General features: G+C 49.2%; 1 protein-coding gene across 1 annotated transcript; it reads left to right on the top strand.

The window, feature by feature from the left end:
- The first annotated feature begins 508 nt into the window (after positions 1-508).
- Positions 509-17,229, top strand: LOC112897489 (plasma membrane ATPase-like). Its single transcript, XM_025965793.1, has 9 exons — positions 509-631; positions 1,369-2,863; positions 14,973-15,137; positions 15,221-15,459; positions 15,559-15,591; positions 15,706-15,787; positions 15,890-16,050; positions 16,169-16,342; positions 16,445-17,229. The coding sequence occupies exons 1-9, from the start codon at positions 590-592 to the stop codon at positions 16,904-16,906; spliced, it is 2,853 nt and encodes a 950-aa protein (XP_025821578.1). The 5' UTR covers positions 509-589; the 3' UTR covers positions 16,907-17,229.
- The last annotated feature ends 166 nt before the right edge of the window (positions 17,230-17,395 follow it).

Genomic DNA, 17,395 nt, shown 5'->3' on the forward strand with positions numbered 1-17,395 from the left:
TTTGCTCTATATGAAATTAAATTAAAAAGGTATCTTACTACACTCTACCAATTTTATAAAATATGTGTACTGTTTGTACCGTGTTTGGCAAAAAAAAATCTCTAAATTTTATCCTTGGCTACATCAGTGTCACCCAAAATCATCATAATCATTTAAAAGTGAACGGTTTGTTTTCAGAAAAAGTGAACGGTTTTGGTAGGAGGAGGATGAAAAGGTAAACAGTTTCGAAGTTGAATGTTGAAAACTGGATTCAACCAACATTTTATACCGTTGTAATTTTTTTATGGGTATACGGTTGTAGTTAGTAGTACGGACCTCTCTTTCGTCTACGGCGGACGTGATTGATGTCGATCGGATCACGGCCGTCGATAATCCTTAGCACAAGCACGGACACGTACGTGTCGTAGCAGACGAGACGATGGATACGCAGGCGGGCTGAAGCGGGGCCCACCACACGCGGCCGGCCCCTATATAAGATGCTGCCCCTCGTTGCGTTCCCACTTCCCACCCCTCCTCTCATCACCGGCCGCGCGTTCATCGTCGTCCCTCCCTCCGGCGGCTGCGGCGGCGGTTGCGGCCGGCTGCTCAGATGGCGGGACTCGAGGAGATCAAGAATGAGGCCGTCGATCTGGTACGAGCAAGCACTCATCCCAGACTCCCTAGATCATCAAGAATGACCTTAGCTTGCTGTCTGTTAGCTAGCTGCTATCTTTGTTGGTCGTTGTTCTTTCTTTCCTACTGTCGTATCTCCTTCGTCCTAGATTTATGGTCTGATCTTGCAGAGTCGTCAGTCGTCAGTCATCGTACAATTAGATCTAGTTTGTTCGTTAATCCATAGTCTACGAAGTTTCTTTCTAACGATTAGATAGTGATAGATCACGAAGAACAAACACTTCTTCTTTAAAAGGAAAAAAGAAAACATGAGCAGTACGAATTATTACTCGTGTGATGATAGTTCTAATCTGTTCTTTTTTTTTTTTGCCTTCGGAAAGAACATATACCTGGCCTCGAATCGTCACCCAGCTCAGCCAGTGTAGCTCATACTAGAACAGATTTACTCATCTTCTTTTGCTCATGTGAAGCTAGCGGATATGATAAAGATGCCTCGCTCCCTTTTTCTCGTTGCTTGACTCACGGGTTACAAGCCGCTTCATGCGGCTTCCAGTTTCTCTTCCAACTGCAAAGACTGCACCTTTTCTTTTCCCTGTTCTTGTGATCTGCAACCACCGCGCTTTTTCCGGCTGGACTCATTAATCACTGCCATCACTGCAACAAACTAATCATTGATTACATGGACACGTCGCTGTTCCAAAGATTTTCCATGGCGTCCGTCCTTACTTTTGTTTGTAACGATGCGTGGCATGGCAGGAGAACATCCCCGTCGAGGAGGTCTTCCAGACCTTGAAATGCACCAAGCAGGGCCTCTCCTCGGAGGAGGCGCAGGCGCGCATCGCCGTCTTCGGCCCCAACAAGCTCGAGGAGAAGAAGGAGAGCCAGATCCTCAAGTTCCTGGGGTTCATGTGGAACCCCCTGTCGTGGGTGATGGAGGCGGCGGCGATCATGGCCATCGCACTCGCCAACGGCGGCGGCGAGCCGCCGGACTGGCAGGACTTCGTCGGCATCGTGGTGCTGCTCATCATCAACTCCACCATCTCCTACATGGAGGAGTCCAGCGCCGGGAGCGCGGCTCAGGCGCTCATGGCCAACCTCGCGCCCAAGGCCAAGGTGCTCCGCGACGGCCGCTGGAGCGAGCAGGAGGCCGCGGTGCTCGTCCCCGGGGACGTCGTCAGCATCAAGCTCGGCGACATCGTCCCCGCCGACGCGCGCCTGCTCGAGGGCGACCCGCTCAAGATCGACCAGTCGGCGCTCACCGGCGAGTCGCTGCCGGTGACCAAGGGCCCCGGCGACAGCGTCTACTCGGGGTCCACGTGCAAGCAAGGCGAGATCGAGGCCGTCGTCATCGCCACCGGCGTGCACACCTTCTTCGGCAAGGCGGCGCACCTCGTCGACAGCACCAACCAGGTCGGCCACTTCCAGAAGGTTCTCAAGGCCATCGGCAACTTCTGCATCGCCGCCATTGCCGTCGGCATCCTCATCGAGGTCGTCGTCATGTACGCCATCCAGCACCGCCGGTACCGCGACGGCATCGACAACCTCCTGGTGCTCCTCATCGGCGGCATCCCCATCGCCATGCCCACGGTGCTCTCTGTCACCATGGCCATCGGCTCGCACCGGCTGGCCAAGCAGGGCGCCATCACCAAGCGCATGACCGCCATCGAGGAGATGGCCGGCATGACCGTGCTGTGCAGCGACAAGACGGGTACGCTCACCGTCAACAAGCTCAGCGTCGACAAGGGCCTCATCGAGATCTTCGTCAAGGGCGTCGACGCCATCGAGGTCATCCTGCTCGCCGCCAGGGCCTCGAGGGTCGAGAACCAGGACGCCATCGACGCCGCCATGGTCGGCATGCTCAGCGACCCCAAGGAGGCCAGGGACGGCATCCAGGAGGTGCACTTCCTCCCCTTCAACCCCGTCGACAAGCGCACCGCTCTCACCTACATCAGCCGCGCCGACGGCACCTGGCACCGCGTCAGCAAGGGCGCTCCCGAGCAGATCATGGCCCTCTGCAGCTGCAGAGACGACGTCGTGAACAAGGTGCACGCCATCATCGACAAGTACGCCGAGCGCGGCCTGCGGTCCCTCGCCGTCGCCAGACAGGAAGTGCCGGAGAAGCGCAAGGACAGCCCCGGCGGTACATGGCAGTTCGTGGCGCTGCTGCCGCTGTTCGACCCACCGCGGCACGACAGCGCCGAGACCATCAAGAGGGCGCTCAACCTCGGCGTCAACGTCAAGATGATCACTGGTACGTCCTGCTTTGTCCGTTCAAGATTACAATTGAGACCGCCGTCACACCCGGTTTAGAAAAGGTAATCGAATGCATTCCATATGTACGTCAGGATCAAGTTCCGCACATACAGTAGACGTCACAATCGAATATCCGAAACAATGCATTAACGAAATAGAGTATAGTAGTACTTTATTATATAACCGACAGTCTTAATCTTAAACGAATAAGTAAACGTCGATAAATAGCAGCGGACTACCAACTTCACAAACAGATGACTGGGAGACATACGCCTAGTATTCTTCGAAATCTTCGGGGACACCGGACAATTATCTTGTTCTGAGCAGTATTATATTTAATAAAGCAAGTGTGAGTATACTTATGGTTGGTACTCAACAAGTGGAGTAAATTATATGACATGCAAGGCTATGATCAAGAAAAAGCTGATATGGTTTTACTGCGATAAGCATGTTTAGTTGGTCAAGTTTTAATTAAGCAAGCTTTAGCTAAGTATAAGTATATACCGACCCTAAATAAACTATCTGAGGTAATCAATCCACAACACAAATAAATAAATAAATAAAAGAACAACCATCGATTTAGATTATCTTTAAGTTTAATTATCATGTGAGTGTCCAAGCCGCTCTTAACCGTGAGCACGGCTGATATATCAGTTTTCACTCTGCAGAGGTTGTATATTTTACCCACAACTCGTGTTTTTCTTGATGCCCGGGTTTGCAAGGCCCTTAAACACTTCCAAGGTGAGTAGCCGGGATTCACTATGAGGCTTTTATAAAGATCCCCTAACTTATCACAATCCGCTAAGATTTCAAGCCAAAGCGGTCATAACTCTCCCTAATGAGGAAACGTCTTAGCCAAGGACCACATATAGTCATATGCCTCAAGAGGACCGAGCTATACCCCGACGATGCAACCCCTCTTGCCCTTTCGGTAAGATCATCGTAAGCTAAGCTTTCTAATTAATTAGCTAAGACCAGAACCATGTAGTATTGTGGTTGTACCGTTTTCCTGGGTGGTTCTCCATGTTCCAATTAATTCAATAATCTTATTTATCACCAATGAAAATATTCCAAAACATGAGTAAACCAGTGTAACATGATATCCAGGTTATCTAACCAACATCTAAGTAAAGGCAACTAGCGTAACTACAATATAAATACAAATAACCTAGGTTTAATCAAGAAAGTTCAAATAAAACTAGGCATATCCTTAACTTGGGATCCATCATATTCTAGACATATGCATGCATATAAAGTAAAAGTGTACGAGTGTAATGTTATTAGGACTGAAATATGATCAAGGACCACTTGCCTTCGTCAGCAAACTGCTGCTACTCAAGAACTTCTTCAAAGTTTGGCTGTTGCGGACCCTCAAACTGCGTGTCGTCTATCGTAGCACACAAATACATACAAGCAAACAAATACAATAAATAAGAAATAGTACACCAATCAATATAAACAGAATAAAATAATGTAATAAAGCTACTGCATATGTCGTAAGGATCGCGTGAGCGCAAGAATCGATGAAAATGGAGTTAAAACGGAGAAATTAAGGCTAAAACATTATTCCAGGGGCTTATTTGTGAAAGATTTGAAACTAGAAGGGCTCTAACAGAAGAAACCGAGGGCTAGATCATAGTTAAACCGTAGACCTAGGGGTTAGATTATAAAACAGAAGGATGTAGGACTGCGGGTTCTATATTTGAATAAGTCAGGGGCCTAACCAGAAGAACAAGGATCTATTCGTGAATACTTTTGAACTAACATGGACTGCGGGTTGATTTCTAGAAAACTTAAGGGCTAACTGCAAAAAGACCACGGGTTGACCGGTAACAGATCTGTTTGACTCGGGTTCGATTAGATTCAAACCGTTGGATCTAGATCCAATGGCCAGGACGCGAGGGCTGTCCGGGACGGCGGCGGGGAAAACGAAATCGCGATTCCGGCCTCGGGTTTGGCTCGGATCTGGACTAGGAGGTAGCCCGCGTGATGGGGAACCCAATTGGGGTGTCGCGGAGGGGAGTCGGGGCCCGTAGGCGATGGCCGGCAGCGAGCGGCGGCACGGGGTGGCGGTGAGCGATCTATGCTCGCGGGAAAGAGGGGAGAGGGGGATTAGCTGGCCGGGAAGCTTCCTTACCCCACCGTGATGCTCCTGCGGGGGTTGTTCGATGGCGGGAAGCAGCGGTGCGGCGGCGATGGCGGTGGCGGAGAAGCTCGGGTTGCTAGGGTTTAGGGCTGCGGAGGCGGCGGCTGCGGGTTGGGGCTGCTAGGGCTCGGGTCCGCGCCTTAAATAGGGGCAGCGGCGGCTCCTGGGCGTGCGGGCCCGAGGCGGATTGCGGTGGCGCCACGCCGGGGTCGGGCTCGGCCTCAAGCCCGAGTCTGGCTCGAGGTCGGGGATGACCCTGGAGGTGGGTCCCGCCCGCTAGAGAGAGAAGAGGGGGAAACGGGGAGAGGGAGGCCGACGCGCGGAGATTGGCCGGGGGAAGCGGATGGGCCGTGCACGCAGGAGAGAAAGGGGAGAAGGAAGAAGGCCGCTCGGGCCGGGCCATGCGGGGGAGGAAAAGAAGAAGGAGGGGAGGCCGTGGGCCGGGCCGCGAGGGAAGAAAAGAAAAGAGAAAAAGGAAAAAGAGTTTGGGCCGGCCCAAGTGGGAAAAAGAGAGGGAAAAGAATGCAATTCAAATGTTTTTGAATTTGAATTTGAAATTTAAAAGCAAATAGCAAACAACCAATAAAATAATACAATGAGGCATGAAATGCACAAATCCTATGTTTCCTTATATTTCTTTTTATAGATAAATAAAATACTATTAAGTGAAGTAGATGTTCAAAATTCAAAAGGATTTGAATGAAACCTTAAGAATTTTAATCAAGAGCTAACAAAGTTTATTTTAAACTCCTAGTTTGAAAATTAGGGTGTTACAAACCTACCCCCTTAAAAGGAATCTCGTCCTTGAGATTCGGTTGGGCTAGCAAAGAGCTGGGGAAATTCTACCTGTAACTCATCCTCTCGTTCCCAAGTAGCCTCATCCTCTGCATAGTGACTCCACTGAACCCTACACATCCGTATCCTCTTACTCCGGGTAATTCTCTCTGTTGTGTCCAGTGTTTTGACCGGGTGCTCCGTATAAGTCAAATCATTCTGCATATCCAGTTCCTCCAGTGGCAACTGTTCCTCTGGTACCCTCAAACACTTCTTCAACTGGGATATATGGAACACATTGTGCACGTCTGATAATCGCGTAGGTAGCTCTAGCTGGTAAGCTACTTCACCTTTCCGTTCTAAGATCCGGAACGGGACAATGTAACGAGGCGACAACTTCCCTTTGACCTTGAATCTGCGCAAACCTCTGATAGGTGACACCTTCAGGTACACATAGTCTCCTTCCTCAAAAGTCAACTCTCATCGTTGGGTATCTGCATAACTTTTCTGCCTCGACTGAGCCACTTTCAAATTCTCACGGACAACCTGTACCTGTCTCTCAGCCTTTATAATGATCTCAGGCCCAAACAACTGACTTTCACCTGTCTCACTCCAATACAACGGAGTCCTGCACTTCCTGCCGTACAATACCTCGAACGGTGCCATCTTCAAACTGACCTAATAACTGTTGTTATAAGAGAACTCTGCGAACGGTAAACTCTTATCTAAACTGCCTCCATGTTTTAGGGCACAAGCCCTAAGCATATCTTCCAACACTTGGTTGGTCCTTTCCGTTTGTCCATCAGTTTGCGGATGATAAGCGGAGCTGAAGTTCAACTTCGTGTCCACTGACTCATGCAGCTTCTGCCAAAACCGAGATATGAACTGAGTACCTCTGTCTGACACTATCTTCTTGGGTACCCCATGCAAACACACAATCCGGGAGATATAAAACTCCGCTAATCGTGCCCCTGTATAAGTAGTCTTCACTGGTATAAAATGGGCTACCTTGATCAATCGATCCACTACAACCCATATGGAATCATAACCGTCTCGTGTGCGAGGCAAACCCACGATGAAATCCATACCAATCTCTTCCCATTTCCATTCTGGCACCTTCAATGGTTGTAACAAACCGGCTGGTCTCTGATGTTCTGTCTTGACCCGCTGACACACATCACATAGTGCCACATGAGTAGCAACATCACGTTTCATACCATACCACCAAAATCTCTCCTTCAAATCCTAATACATCTTGGTACTGCCAGGATGGATAGAATAAGCCGAGTCATGAGCTTCCTTCATAATTTTCTCTCAGAGGTGATCCACATCAGGCACACATATCCTCTTTCTGAACCGTACCGTTCCCTGTTCATCTTCGGTGAAGTCAGGTGCCTTGCCTGCTTCTATCATCTCCCTTATCTCCTGTATCCTAGGATCCTCAAGCTAACCCTTCCGTATCTCTTGTTCGAGGGTCGGCTCTACTTCTATAGTGATTCCTCCCGTGTGAGCGACGAACCCCAGATTGAGCCATTCAAACTCTTCGCACAACTCCCGAGGCATCTAGCTAACCATGATCGCATTCACATGACTCTTGCGACTGAAGGCATCAGCAACCACGTTTGCCTTCCCTGGATGATAGTGTATCTCCAGATCATAATCCTTGATGAGCTCTAACCATCTTCGTTATCTCGGGTTGAGATCATTCTGAGTGAAAATGTACTTCAGACTCTTATGGTCGATGTATATCTGACATTTGTGACCCAACAAATAATGCCTCCATATCTTCAGAGCATGTATCACTGCTGCTAACTCCAAGTCGTGTGTAGGATAGTTCTGCTCATGCTTTCTCAACTGACGGGATGCATATGCAATTACATGTCCCTCTTGCAAAAACACACAGCCAAGACCCTGCTTGGAAGCGTCACAATAGATGTCAAAAGTCTTGTGAACATCAGGCATAGCCAACACCGGTGTGGTTGTCAATCTTTTTCTCAACTCATCAAAGCTGTTCTGGCATGCCTCTAACCATACAAACTTCTTGTCTTTCTCTAGTAGCGATGTAAGGGGTTTCACTATCTTAGAGAAGCCTTCAATAAACCTCCGGTAATATCCAGCGAGCCCTAAGAAACTCCGGATCTCTGACACTGTCGTTGGCAGTTCCCAATTTAGCACATCTCTGACCTTTCCTGGGTCCACTGCAATACCTCCTCTGATGATAACATGACCAAGGTAACGAGACCTCCTCCAACCAGAATTCGCACTTGCTGAGCTTCACATACAACTGGTTATCCCTAAGTTTCTGCAAAACCAGCCTTAGGTGTCCCTCGTGCTCCTCCTCACTCCTAGAGTACACTAGAATATCATCGATGAACACCACCACAAACTTGTCGAGATACTCCATGAACACCTTATTCATCAGATACATGAAGTAAGCTGGAGCATTAGTCAACCCAAACGACATGATTGTGTATTCATAAAGCCCGTATCTGGTAGCGAAAGCTGTCTTGGCAATATCTGAGGGTCGTATCCTCCGTTGATGATATCTGGACCTCAAATCAATCTTGGAGAATACCCTGACTTCCTTCAACTAATCAAACAGATCTTCTATGCGAGGCAGTGGATATTTGTTCTTCATGGTAACCTCATTCAAGGCCCTGTAATCAACACACATCCTCTGCGTACCATCTTTCTTTCCCACGAATATCACAGATGCTCCCCAAGATGAACAACTAGGACGAATAAACTGTTTATCTAACAATTCTTACAATTGTTTCTTAAGTTCTTCTAATTCACCAACTGACATTCTATATGGCCTTTTAGCAATAAGTGCAGTACCAGGTAGAAGATCTATGATGAATTCAATGTCACGTTCAGGGGGCATACCTGGTAAGTCATCAGGGAAGACGTCCGGATACTCGCAGATAACTCTGATGTCCTCAATTGAATCTGCCTTCAACTGATTCACTGCACAATCTGCTGCCGATGGAAGTGTTGTAACAAACTCAAACCTTTCACCTTCTAAGCTAGTAAGAACCACAGATCTCTTGGAACAGTGAATCACTGCGTCGTACTTCATCAACCATCCCATTCCAAGAATAATATCAATACCACTTGTTTGGAAGACTATCGGATTTGCACAGAACTCCCTGCTCATGATCTGTATTTTTACCCCAAGACACCGATACACAGCCCTCATATTTCCCCCAGGTGAATTTACTAGCATGGAACTAGGCATGGTGCATAGAGGAATAGAGTATTTAGCAACATACTCAGCAGAGATGAATGTATGCGATGCTCCACAATCAAATAAACCTGATGCAAGGGCTGAGTTGACAAGAAACATACCGAACACAACGTCCTGAGCCTCCGAAGCGGTCTCCGCGGCCACATAATTCACCCGCCCACGGACGAAGTTCTGTTGACCCTTGTTGCTCTGTGGTGTCTGGTTGTTGTTCCTGGGCAGTTGCTGCTGCGGAGTCTATCTCTATCCACTGTTGTTGAACTGACCCGGAGTGTTCTGAATGTTCCTCTTGGGACAGCCGTTAGCGTAATGTCCCACTTCGCCACATCTGAAGCAAGTATTACCACCGGTGGGAGCAGGGGTGTTGTTCCTCATCGGTGTACCCGTAGGAGTGCCCTGGCGATTCTGCAGAAAGTTGGGATGCTGCACTGACTGACCGGCATGCTGAGCTTGCTGCTGCGGTTGGCCCTATTGGTTGAAGCACTGGTACTGACTCTACCCGAAGTTGACATTCTGCCCTCCTAGGCGGAAAGGTGTCTCTTGCGGGGGCGTGTAACGAGGGCGGGAATTGTTGTTGATCTTCCCTGAGGACTCAAACTTCCTTTTCTGATCACCCATCTCCTGGCGAGCACGCTCCACCAGGATGGCATTGTCCACCATTTTCTAGAAATTCTCAAAAGTATGCACCATCAGCTGATACTTGATAGGACCAATCAGACCCTACCTGAAATGATCCTGCTTCTCTTCGTCATCGGCTACATCTGCGGGAGCGTAGCGAGACAATTGGATGAACTTGTCTTGGCACCCACTCACAGACATAGACCCCTGTTTCAGCGCAAGGAACTCCTTCTTCTTGAGCTTCATCAGACCCTTAGGTATGTGGTGTTCCCGAAACCGATTCCTGAACTCCTGCCAGGTGATGGTGTTGGGGGTGCCGTGGGCTGTGGTGTAGGCATCCCACTAATCTGCTGCGGTCCCTTCCAACCTGCCCAATGCATAAAGGACCTTCTCTCTGTCAGTACACTGAGCGATGTTCAGTATTTTCTCCACTGTCTTGATCCAGTCATCAGCTTCTAGAGGATCAGATGAGTGAGAAAATGAGGGAGGTTTGTGGCTCATGAACTCTCTGTGTATGTCCCTTGCTGGTGGCGGTGGAGGTGGTGGAGCTTGGTTCATCTGAGCCTGCATGTTGGCGATAGTGTTCGCCATTTGGGTAAGCAGCTGAGTCTGGGCAGCGAGAAACTGCTCCATCCCTGCAGGTAGCGCCTGGTGTGGTCGACTTGGTTGCGGATCGGGGTTGGTGTTGTTGCGCGTTCACTATCGCGGCACTGCAGGCTGATCAACTCCTGACCCGGACCTGGTGTTCACCATCTGATTGGTTAGAAAAATGAGACTCATGAAATTAATCATGGAAAAAGGGTACAAGCAAGGATAAGATAAAGATAGTAAAGAAAATAGATAACCCAAGCTCTTACTAAACTATCTATTTGTATTAATAACTTAATATAATTGTGGCCATTACTCCACAATTTATCGCAATCATTACAAAGATCCAAATCTCATTGTTTTCACAAAACCAAGCACACTTTCTCATTAATCTAAATTAACACACTATTAAGACCGATTGGACTAGCGATTACAAAAGAATCTTAAAAAAAATTACCTAAAAAGAAAATAGACTCCTATCTTAATTCCTAAATCTATCCTCCCTAACGATAGTGGGTGCGGTAGCTGGGCTCTCCATAGTGGACACGCTTGCGAGGAGGTGACTCTAGCAGGTACTTCCTCGGATCGCTGTCGTACTCCGGGGGCAGTTCCGGATCTCCCCTCAGCCGAGCCTCCAGAATCGCCTTCTCCCTGATGGTCTTCCTCAGCTTCCTCTTGACCTCCTGGATCTCAATTCCAGCGGCATCCAGGTCCGTACTGAGGGCAGCGACCAACTCCTGCATAGTGTCCAGGAGCAAGCTCCCTGTCCCAGGGAGTGGAGAAGGGATCCGCGCACAGGTGGCTCCCCTCAGGCGCCGTGGGAACATCTAGAACTCAGTGCCCTGAAGTTCCTTCTTGTAAGCGTGGCAGAGAAAGTAAAGCGCTCTCCTGGCAGCTTCACTGGTCCCTGCGTCCAAGGTCCTCCTAGGCACATCGTTAATGTGCTTGGAGTACTCCACCCGGCAGCCAGGCCTCTCATCCAGAACAAAGATCACCACTGCCACCAACCACTCCTCCTCCTGCTGTGCATTCTTGAACAAGTGGGATTCATAGCATGGCATTAGCGGGAAGCCAATCCTCTGCATGCCCTCCAGAGAAGCGTGGGGAATGGACCCTTAGCAGAGTCCAAGTGAAGTATCTGCTTCTCATAGTGGGGCTCAGGTGGTGGTGGGCTTGTGGTGGCGGCTGGCTCTGGATCATCATGGTCATCGTCACCACCATTTGGTGCACCTGAGTCGTCGTCACCATCTTCATCCTCATCTCCATCTGCAGCACCTGAATCAGCACCGTCTCCTCCTGCAGGTCCCTCATTGCTGCCACTTGAGACCTCAGGATGGTCCTCTGGCAACTCTCCTCAGGGTCGGTGTCCACCCATCCCCCATTAGGATGGTTATAGTAGTAGTCGTCCTCTTGGTCAGACACCTCCTGTGGGTGATGGATCGGACGCGGCGGTCCACGGGTGCTTTTGCGGGCGGTCTGCTTATTTCTGGCCATCCGTATCAAAAGTGAGGGCAGCACAAGATAGAGGATATTTAGAAAATACTATGGGTGACCTTAAAGCAAGATTGCATTTTGTAAATATCAGCACACTTGGGAGACAAGCAGGAGTTCAAGGAGGAAAAGGTAGTGATATAACCAAGAAATAAGCAGTTTTCAAAATTAAGCAGGCAGAAGCTAGGTTACTAAGCAAGATAAGCCTTAGAATTCGACCATTACTAACTAGGCTAACGTCCTACAGTCATCATTGCTCTGATACCATTTCTATCAAACCCGGTTCAGAAAAGGTAATCGAATGCATCCCATATGTGCGCTAGGATCAAGTTCCGCACATACAGTAAACATCACAAGCGAATATCCGAAACAATGCATTAACAAAATAGAGTATACTAGTACTTTATTACGTGACCGACAGTCTTAATCTTAAATGAATAAATAAATATTGATAAATAGCAGCGGACTTCCAACTTCACAGGCAGATGACTAGGAGACATACGCCTAGTATTCTTCGAAATCTTCGAGGAACACCAGATAATTATCTTGTTATGAGCAGCATTATTTTTAATAAAGCAAGTGTGAGTACATTTATGGATGGTACTCAGCAAGTGGAGTAAATTATATGACATGCAAGGCTATGATCAAGGAAAAGCTGATATAGTTTTACTCCGATAAGCATGTTTAGTTGGTCAAGTTTTAATTAAGCAAGCTTTAGCTAAGTGTAAGTATATACCGGTCCTTAAATAAACTATCTGAGGTAAATCAATCCACGACACAAATAAATAAATAAATAAACAAGAACCATCGATTTAGATCATCTTTAAGTTTAATTATCATGTGAGTATCCAAGCCGCTCTTAACCGTGAGCACGGCTGATATATTAGTTTTCACTCTGCAGAGGTTGTACACTTTACCCACAACTCGTGTTTTCCTTGATGCCCGGGTTTGCAAGGCCCTTAAACACTTCCAAGGTGAGTGGCAGGGATTCACTACGAGACTTTTACAAAGATCCCCTAACTTATGACAATCCGCTAAGGTTTCAAGCCAAAGCGGTCATAACTCTCCCTAATGAGGAAACGCCTTAGCCAAGGACCACATATAGCCATATGCCTCAAGAGGACCGAGCTATACCCCGACGATGCAACCCTTCTTACCCTTTCGGTAAGATCATCATAAACTAAGTTTTCTAATTAATTAGCCAAGACCAAAGCCATGTAGTATCGTGGTTGTACTGTTTTTCTGGGTGGTTCTCTATGTTCCAATTAATTCAATAATCTTATTTATCACCAATGGAAATATTCCAAAACATGAGTAAACCAGTGTAACATGATATCCAGGTTATCCAACCAACATCTAAGTAAAAGCAACTAGCGTAACTACAACATAAATATAAATAACCTAGGTTTAATCAAGGAAGTTCAAATGAAACTAGGCATATCCTTAACTTGGGATCCATCATATTCTAGACATATGCATGCATATAAAGTAAAAGTGCACGAGTGTAATGTTATTAGGACTGAAATATGATCAAGGACCACTTGCCTTCGTTAGCAAACTGCTGCTGCTCAGGAACTTCTTCAAAGTTTGGCTGTTGCGGACCCTCAAACTGCGTGTCGTCTATCGTAGCACACAAATACATACAAGCAAACAAAAATAATAAATAAGAAACAGTACACCAATCAATATAAACAGAACAAAATAATGTAATAAAGCTACTGCATATGTCGTAAGGATCGCGTGAGCGCAAGAATCGATGAAAACATAGAAATTAAGGCTAAAACATTATTCCAGGGGCTTATTTGTGAAAGATTTGAAACTAGAAGGGCTCTAACAGAAGAAACCGAGGGCTAGATCATAGTTAAACCGTAGACCTAGGGGTTAGATTGTAAAATAGAAGGATTTAGGACTGCGGGTTCTATATTTGAATAAGTCAGGGGCCTAACCAGAAGAACAAGGATCTATTCGTGAATACTTTTGAACTAACATGGACTGCGGATTGATTTCTAGAAAATTTAAGGGCTAACTGCAAAAAGACCACGGGTTGATCAGTAACAGATCTGTTTGAATCGGGTTCGATTAGATTTAAACCGTTGGATCTAGATCCAACGGCCAGGACGCGAGGGCTGTGCGGGATGGCGGCGGCTCGGGCGACGCTGCGCGGCGGAGCTTCGCCGGAGGAACGCAAAATCGCGATTCTAGCCTCAGGTTTGGCTCGGATTTGGACCAGGAGGTAGTCCGCGTGATGGGGAACCCAATTGGGGTGTCGCGGAGGGGAGTCGGGGCCTGTAAGCGGCGGCCAGCGGCGAGCGGCGGCACGGGGCGGCGGTGAGCGTTCTGTGCTCGCGGGAAAGAGGGGAGATGGGGATTAGCTGGCTGGGAAGCTTCCTTACCCCACCGTGATGCTCCTGCGGGGGTTGTTCAACGGCGGGAAGCAGCGGTGCGGCGGCGCAGCGAGCTCCCGAACGCGGCGGCGATGGCAGTGGCGGAGAAGCTCGGGTTGCTAGGGTTTAGGGTTGCGAAAGCGACGGCTGCGGGTTGGGGCTGCTAGGGCTCGCGTCCGTGCCTTAAATAGGGGCAGCGGCTCCTGGGCGTGCGGGCCCGAGGCGGATTGCGGCGGTGCCGCGCCGGGGTAGGGCTCGGCCTCGAGGCGGAGTCTGACTCGAGGTCGGGGATGACCCTAGCAGGTGGGTCCCGCCCGCTAGAGAGAGAAGAGGGGGAAGCGGGGAGAGGGAGGCCGGCGCACGGAGGTGGGCCGGGGGAAGCGGATGGGCCGCGCACGCAGGAGAGAAAGGGGAGAAGGAAGAAGGCCGCTCGGGCCGAGCCGTGCGAGGGAGGAAAAGAAGGAGGGGAGGCTGTGGGTCGGGCCGCGAGGGAAGAAAAGAAAAGAGAAAAAGGAAAAAGAGTTTGGGCCGGCCCAAGAGGGAAAAAGAGAGGGAAAAGAATGCAATTCAAATATTTTTGAATTTGAATTTGAAATTTAAAAGCAAATAGCAAACAACCAATAAAACAATACAATGAGGCGTGAAATGCACAGATCCTATGTTTCCTTATATTTCTTTGTATAGATAAATAAAATACTATTAAGTGAAGTAAATGTTCTAAATTCGAAAGGATTTTAATGAAACCTTAAGAATTTTAATTAAGACCAAACAAAATTTATTTTAAACTCTTAGTTTGAAAATTGGGGTGTTACATATGCTGGCACCAAGTGTTACGTGACTTGACACTGAATGATTCCTGCAGGTGATCAGCTCGCCATTGCCAAGGAGACGGGAAGGAGGCTGGGGATGGGCACCAACATGTACCCCTCGTCGGCGCTGCTCGGGCAGTGCAAAGACGAAGCCATCGCCTCCATCCCCGTCGACGATCTGATCGAGAAGGCCGACGGCTTCGCAGGCGTCTTCCCTGGTGAGAATGAGCACGATTAGAATTTCCACTTAATATTTGCATAATTTTACTGTTCGGCTTGAACTCGCACCTTGGTAATGCAGAGCACAAGTACGAGATCGTCAAGAAACTGCAGGAGAGGAAGCACATCTGCGGGATGACCGGTGACGGCGTGAACGACGCGCCTGCGCTGAAGAAGGCCGACATTGGGATCGCCGTCGCCGACGCCACAGATGCCGCCAGGAGCGCTTCTGACATCGTGCTCACCGAGCCTGGGCTCAGCGTCATCATCAGCGCCGTGCTCACCAGCCGGGCCATCTTCCAGAGGATGAAGAACTACACAGTAAGCAGCGCATCGACATAACAAGCGAAAAGTAGGTTTTGCTACATTCAGATACAGTTTATTAGACTGATGTTTCTTCTCTTGTCACTTTTTTTTCAGATTTATGCTGTGTCGATAACAATCCGTATCGTGGTAAGTTTACTTTTTTTTCCCAAGCGCAAAAAGGATGACTCTGTCGATCTCTGTTCTTGTGCGCACTTGTCAGATTTATTAGACGGCTTGATTTGTCCTGATGGCAATCTGCAGCTCGGATTCATGCTCATAGCGCTGATATGGAAGTTTGATTTCTCACCGTTTATGATCCTTGTCATTGCCATCCTCAACGACGGTGAGCTCGCATCGCATAACATGCAACTTGAAAGACACCTTCGATGACGCCATTGGCACGCTCAACTGAAAGTTTTTGTTTGGATGAAATGGATGGATGCAGGAACGATCATGACGATCTCCAAGGACAGAGTGAAGCCGTCCCCACACCCAGACAGCTGGAAGCTGAACGAGATCTTCATCACCGGCATCGTGTACGGGTCCTACCTCGCCCTCATGACGGTCATCTTCTTCTGGGCCATGCGCAGCACCGACTTCTTCACGGTAAGCTCTCTAGATCTCTCTCTCTCCCTAGCAGTGCCCATCATCGTTTCTGTCAAGATTCTTTCCGTGCAAGACGCTGACGAATTAATAATGTAAACCTTGTTTGCTCCGGCGACAGAACACGTTCGGCGTGAGGTCGCTGCACGGCAGCCAAGACGAGATGATGTCGGCGCTGTACCTGCAGGTGAGCATCATCAGCCAGGCGCTCATCTTCGTGACACGCTCCCGCGGCTGGTGCTTCACCGAGGTGCCCGGCCTCCTCCTCTGCGCCGCCTTCGTCGTCGCCCAGATCGTATGCCGCCATTATCTCTTCTCCCTACTGCCGGCGAGCCATCCAGCATCCATGATCCATCCCTGACCTCCGACGACCTCCATCCATGGCTGCTGCTGTCAGGTGGCCACTCTGGTGGCGGTGTACCCCACGATCCGGTTCGCGCACATCAGCGGCGTCGGGTGGGGCTGGGCGGGCGCGATCTGGGTCTACAGCGCCGTCACCTTCCTGCCGCTGGACGTGTTCAAGTTCGGCATCCGGTACGCGCTGAGCGGCCGGGCGTGGGACACGCTGTTCGAGCACAAGATCGCCTTCACCCGCAAGAAGGACTACGGCCGGGAGGAGCGGGAGGCGCAGTGGGCGACGGCGCAGCGGACGCTGCACGGCCTGCAGACGCCGGAGCTCGCCGGGATCCTCAACGAGCGCAGCAGCTACCGCGAGCTCTCGGAGATCGCCGAGCAGGCCAAGCGCCGCGCCGAGGTGGCCAGGCTGAGGGAGCTCAGCACGCTCAAGGGGCAGGTCGAGTCGGTCGTCAAGCTCAAGGGCCTCGACATCGAGGGCATCCAGCAGCACTACACCGTGTGACGCGATGGTGGCTGGCGATCGCCGGATCCGGCCGCTGCCGCCGCCACCGCCGCCACCCCGTGCCCCGTCGCGCATTTTCAGCGACGGCACGGCGCCGGCGTCGCCGCCTGTAAACTGAATTTCGTCCTAGGCTGTCTTGCTGATGATTAACGGCGCAAGGCTTGTCTTAAGTACGTTGGTTTTGGCTTATTGCAGTTTGTTAACACTTGGGAGGTGTAAAAGCTACATGTGTAACAGCACAGTTTGTTTGCCACAAAGTGTAGTATATTTCTGAATAAACTGGGAAATAACAGCAGAGACGCAAATGCAATGGCTGTGATGAAGCCAGGTCCTTCCACACTGTGATGTCATCACCATTCTAAGCTGTTGAACGCGTTGAAGAGTAGTACATGTGAATTAATTACTCGCAAAAAAAAAAAGAGATGATGGCCCAAAGACGGTTGCCAAACCTTTGGACTGGTCACTGGTCAGCACTCTCAAAGAAATTGT

The sequence above is a fragment of the Panicum hallii genome, chromosome 6 (genome assembly GCF_002211085.1).
Source record: "Panicum hallii strain FIL2 chromosome 6, PHallii_v3.1, whole genome shotgun sequence".
In the NCBI taxonomy this organism is placed as follows: domain Eukaryota; kingdom Viridiplantae; phylum Streptophyta; class Magnoliopsida; order Poales; family Poaceae; genus Panicum; species Panicum hallii.

What these genes read in the sequence shown, in the direction of transcription:
- LOC112897489 (XM_025965793.1), top strand. Translation starts at nt 590, where the DNA reads ATGGCGGGACTCGAGGAGATCAAGAATGAGGCCGTCGATCTG. An exon ending in CATTGCCATCCTCAACGACG is followed by an intron (nt 15,788 to 15,889) that starts GTGAGCTCGCAT and finishes GGATGGATGCAG; the next exon opens with GAACGATCATGACGATCTCC. An exon ending in GCAGCACCGACTTCTTCACG is followed by an intron (nt 16,051 to 16,168) that starts GTAAGCTCTCTA and finishes CTCCGGCGACAG; the next exon opens with AACACGTTCGGCGTGAGGTC.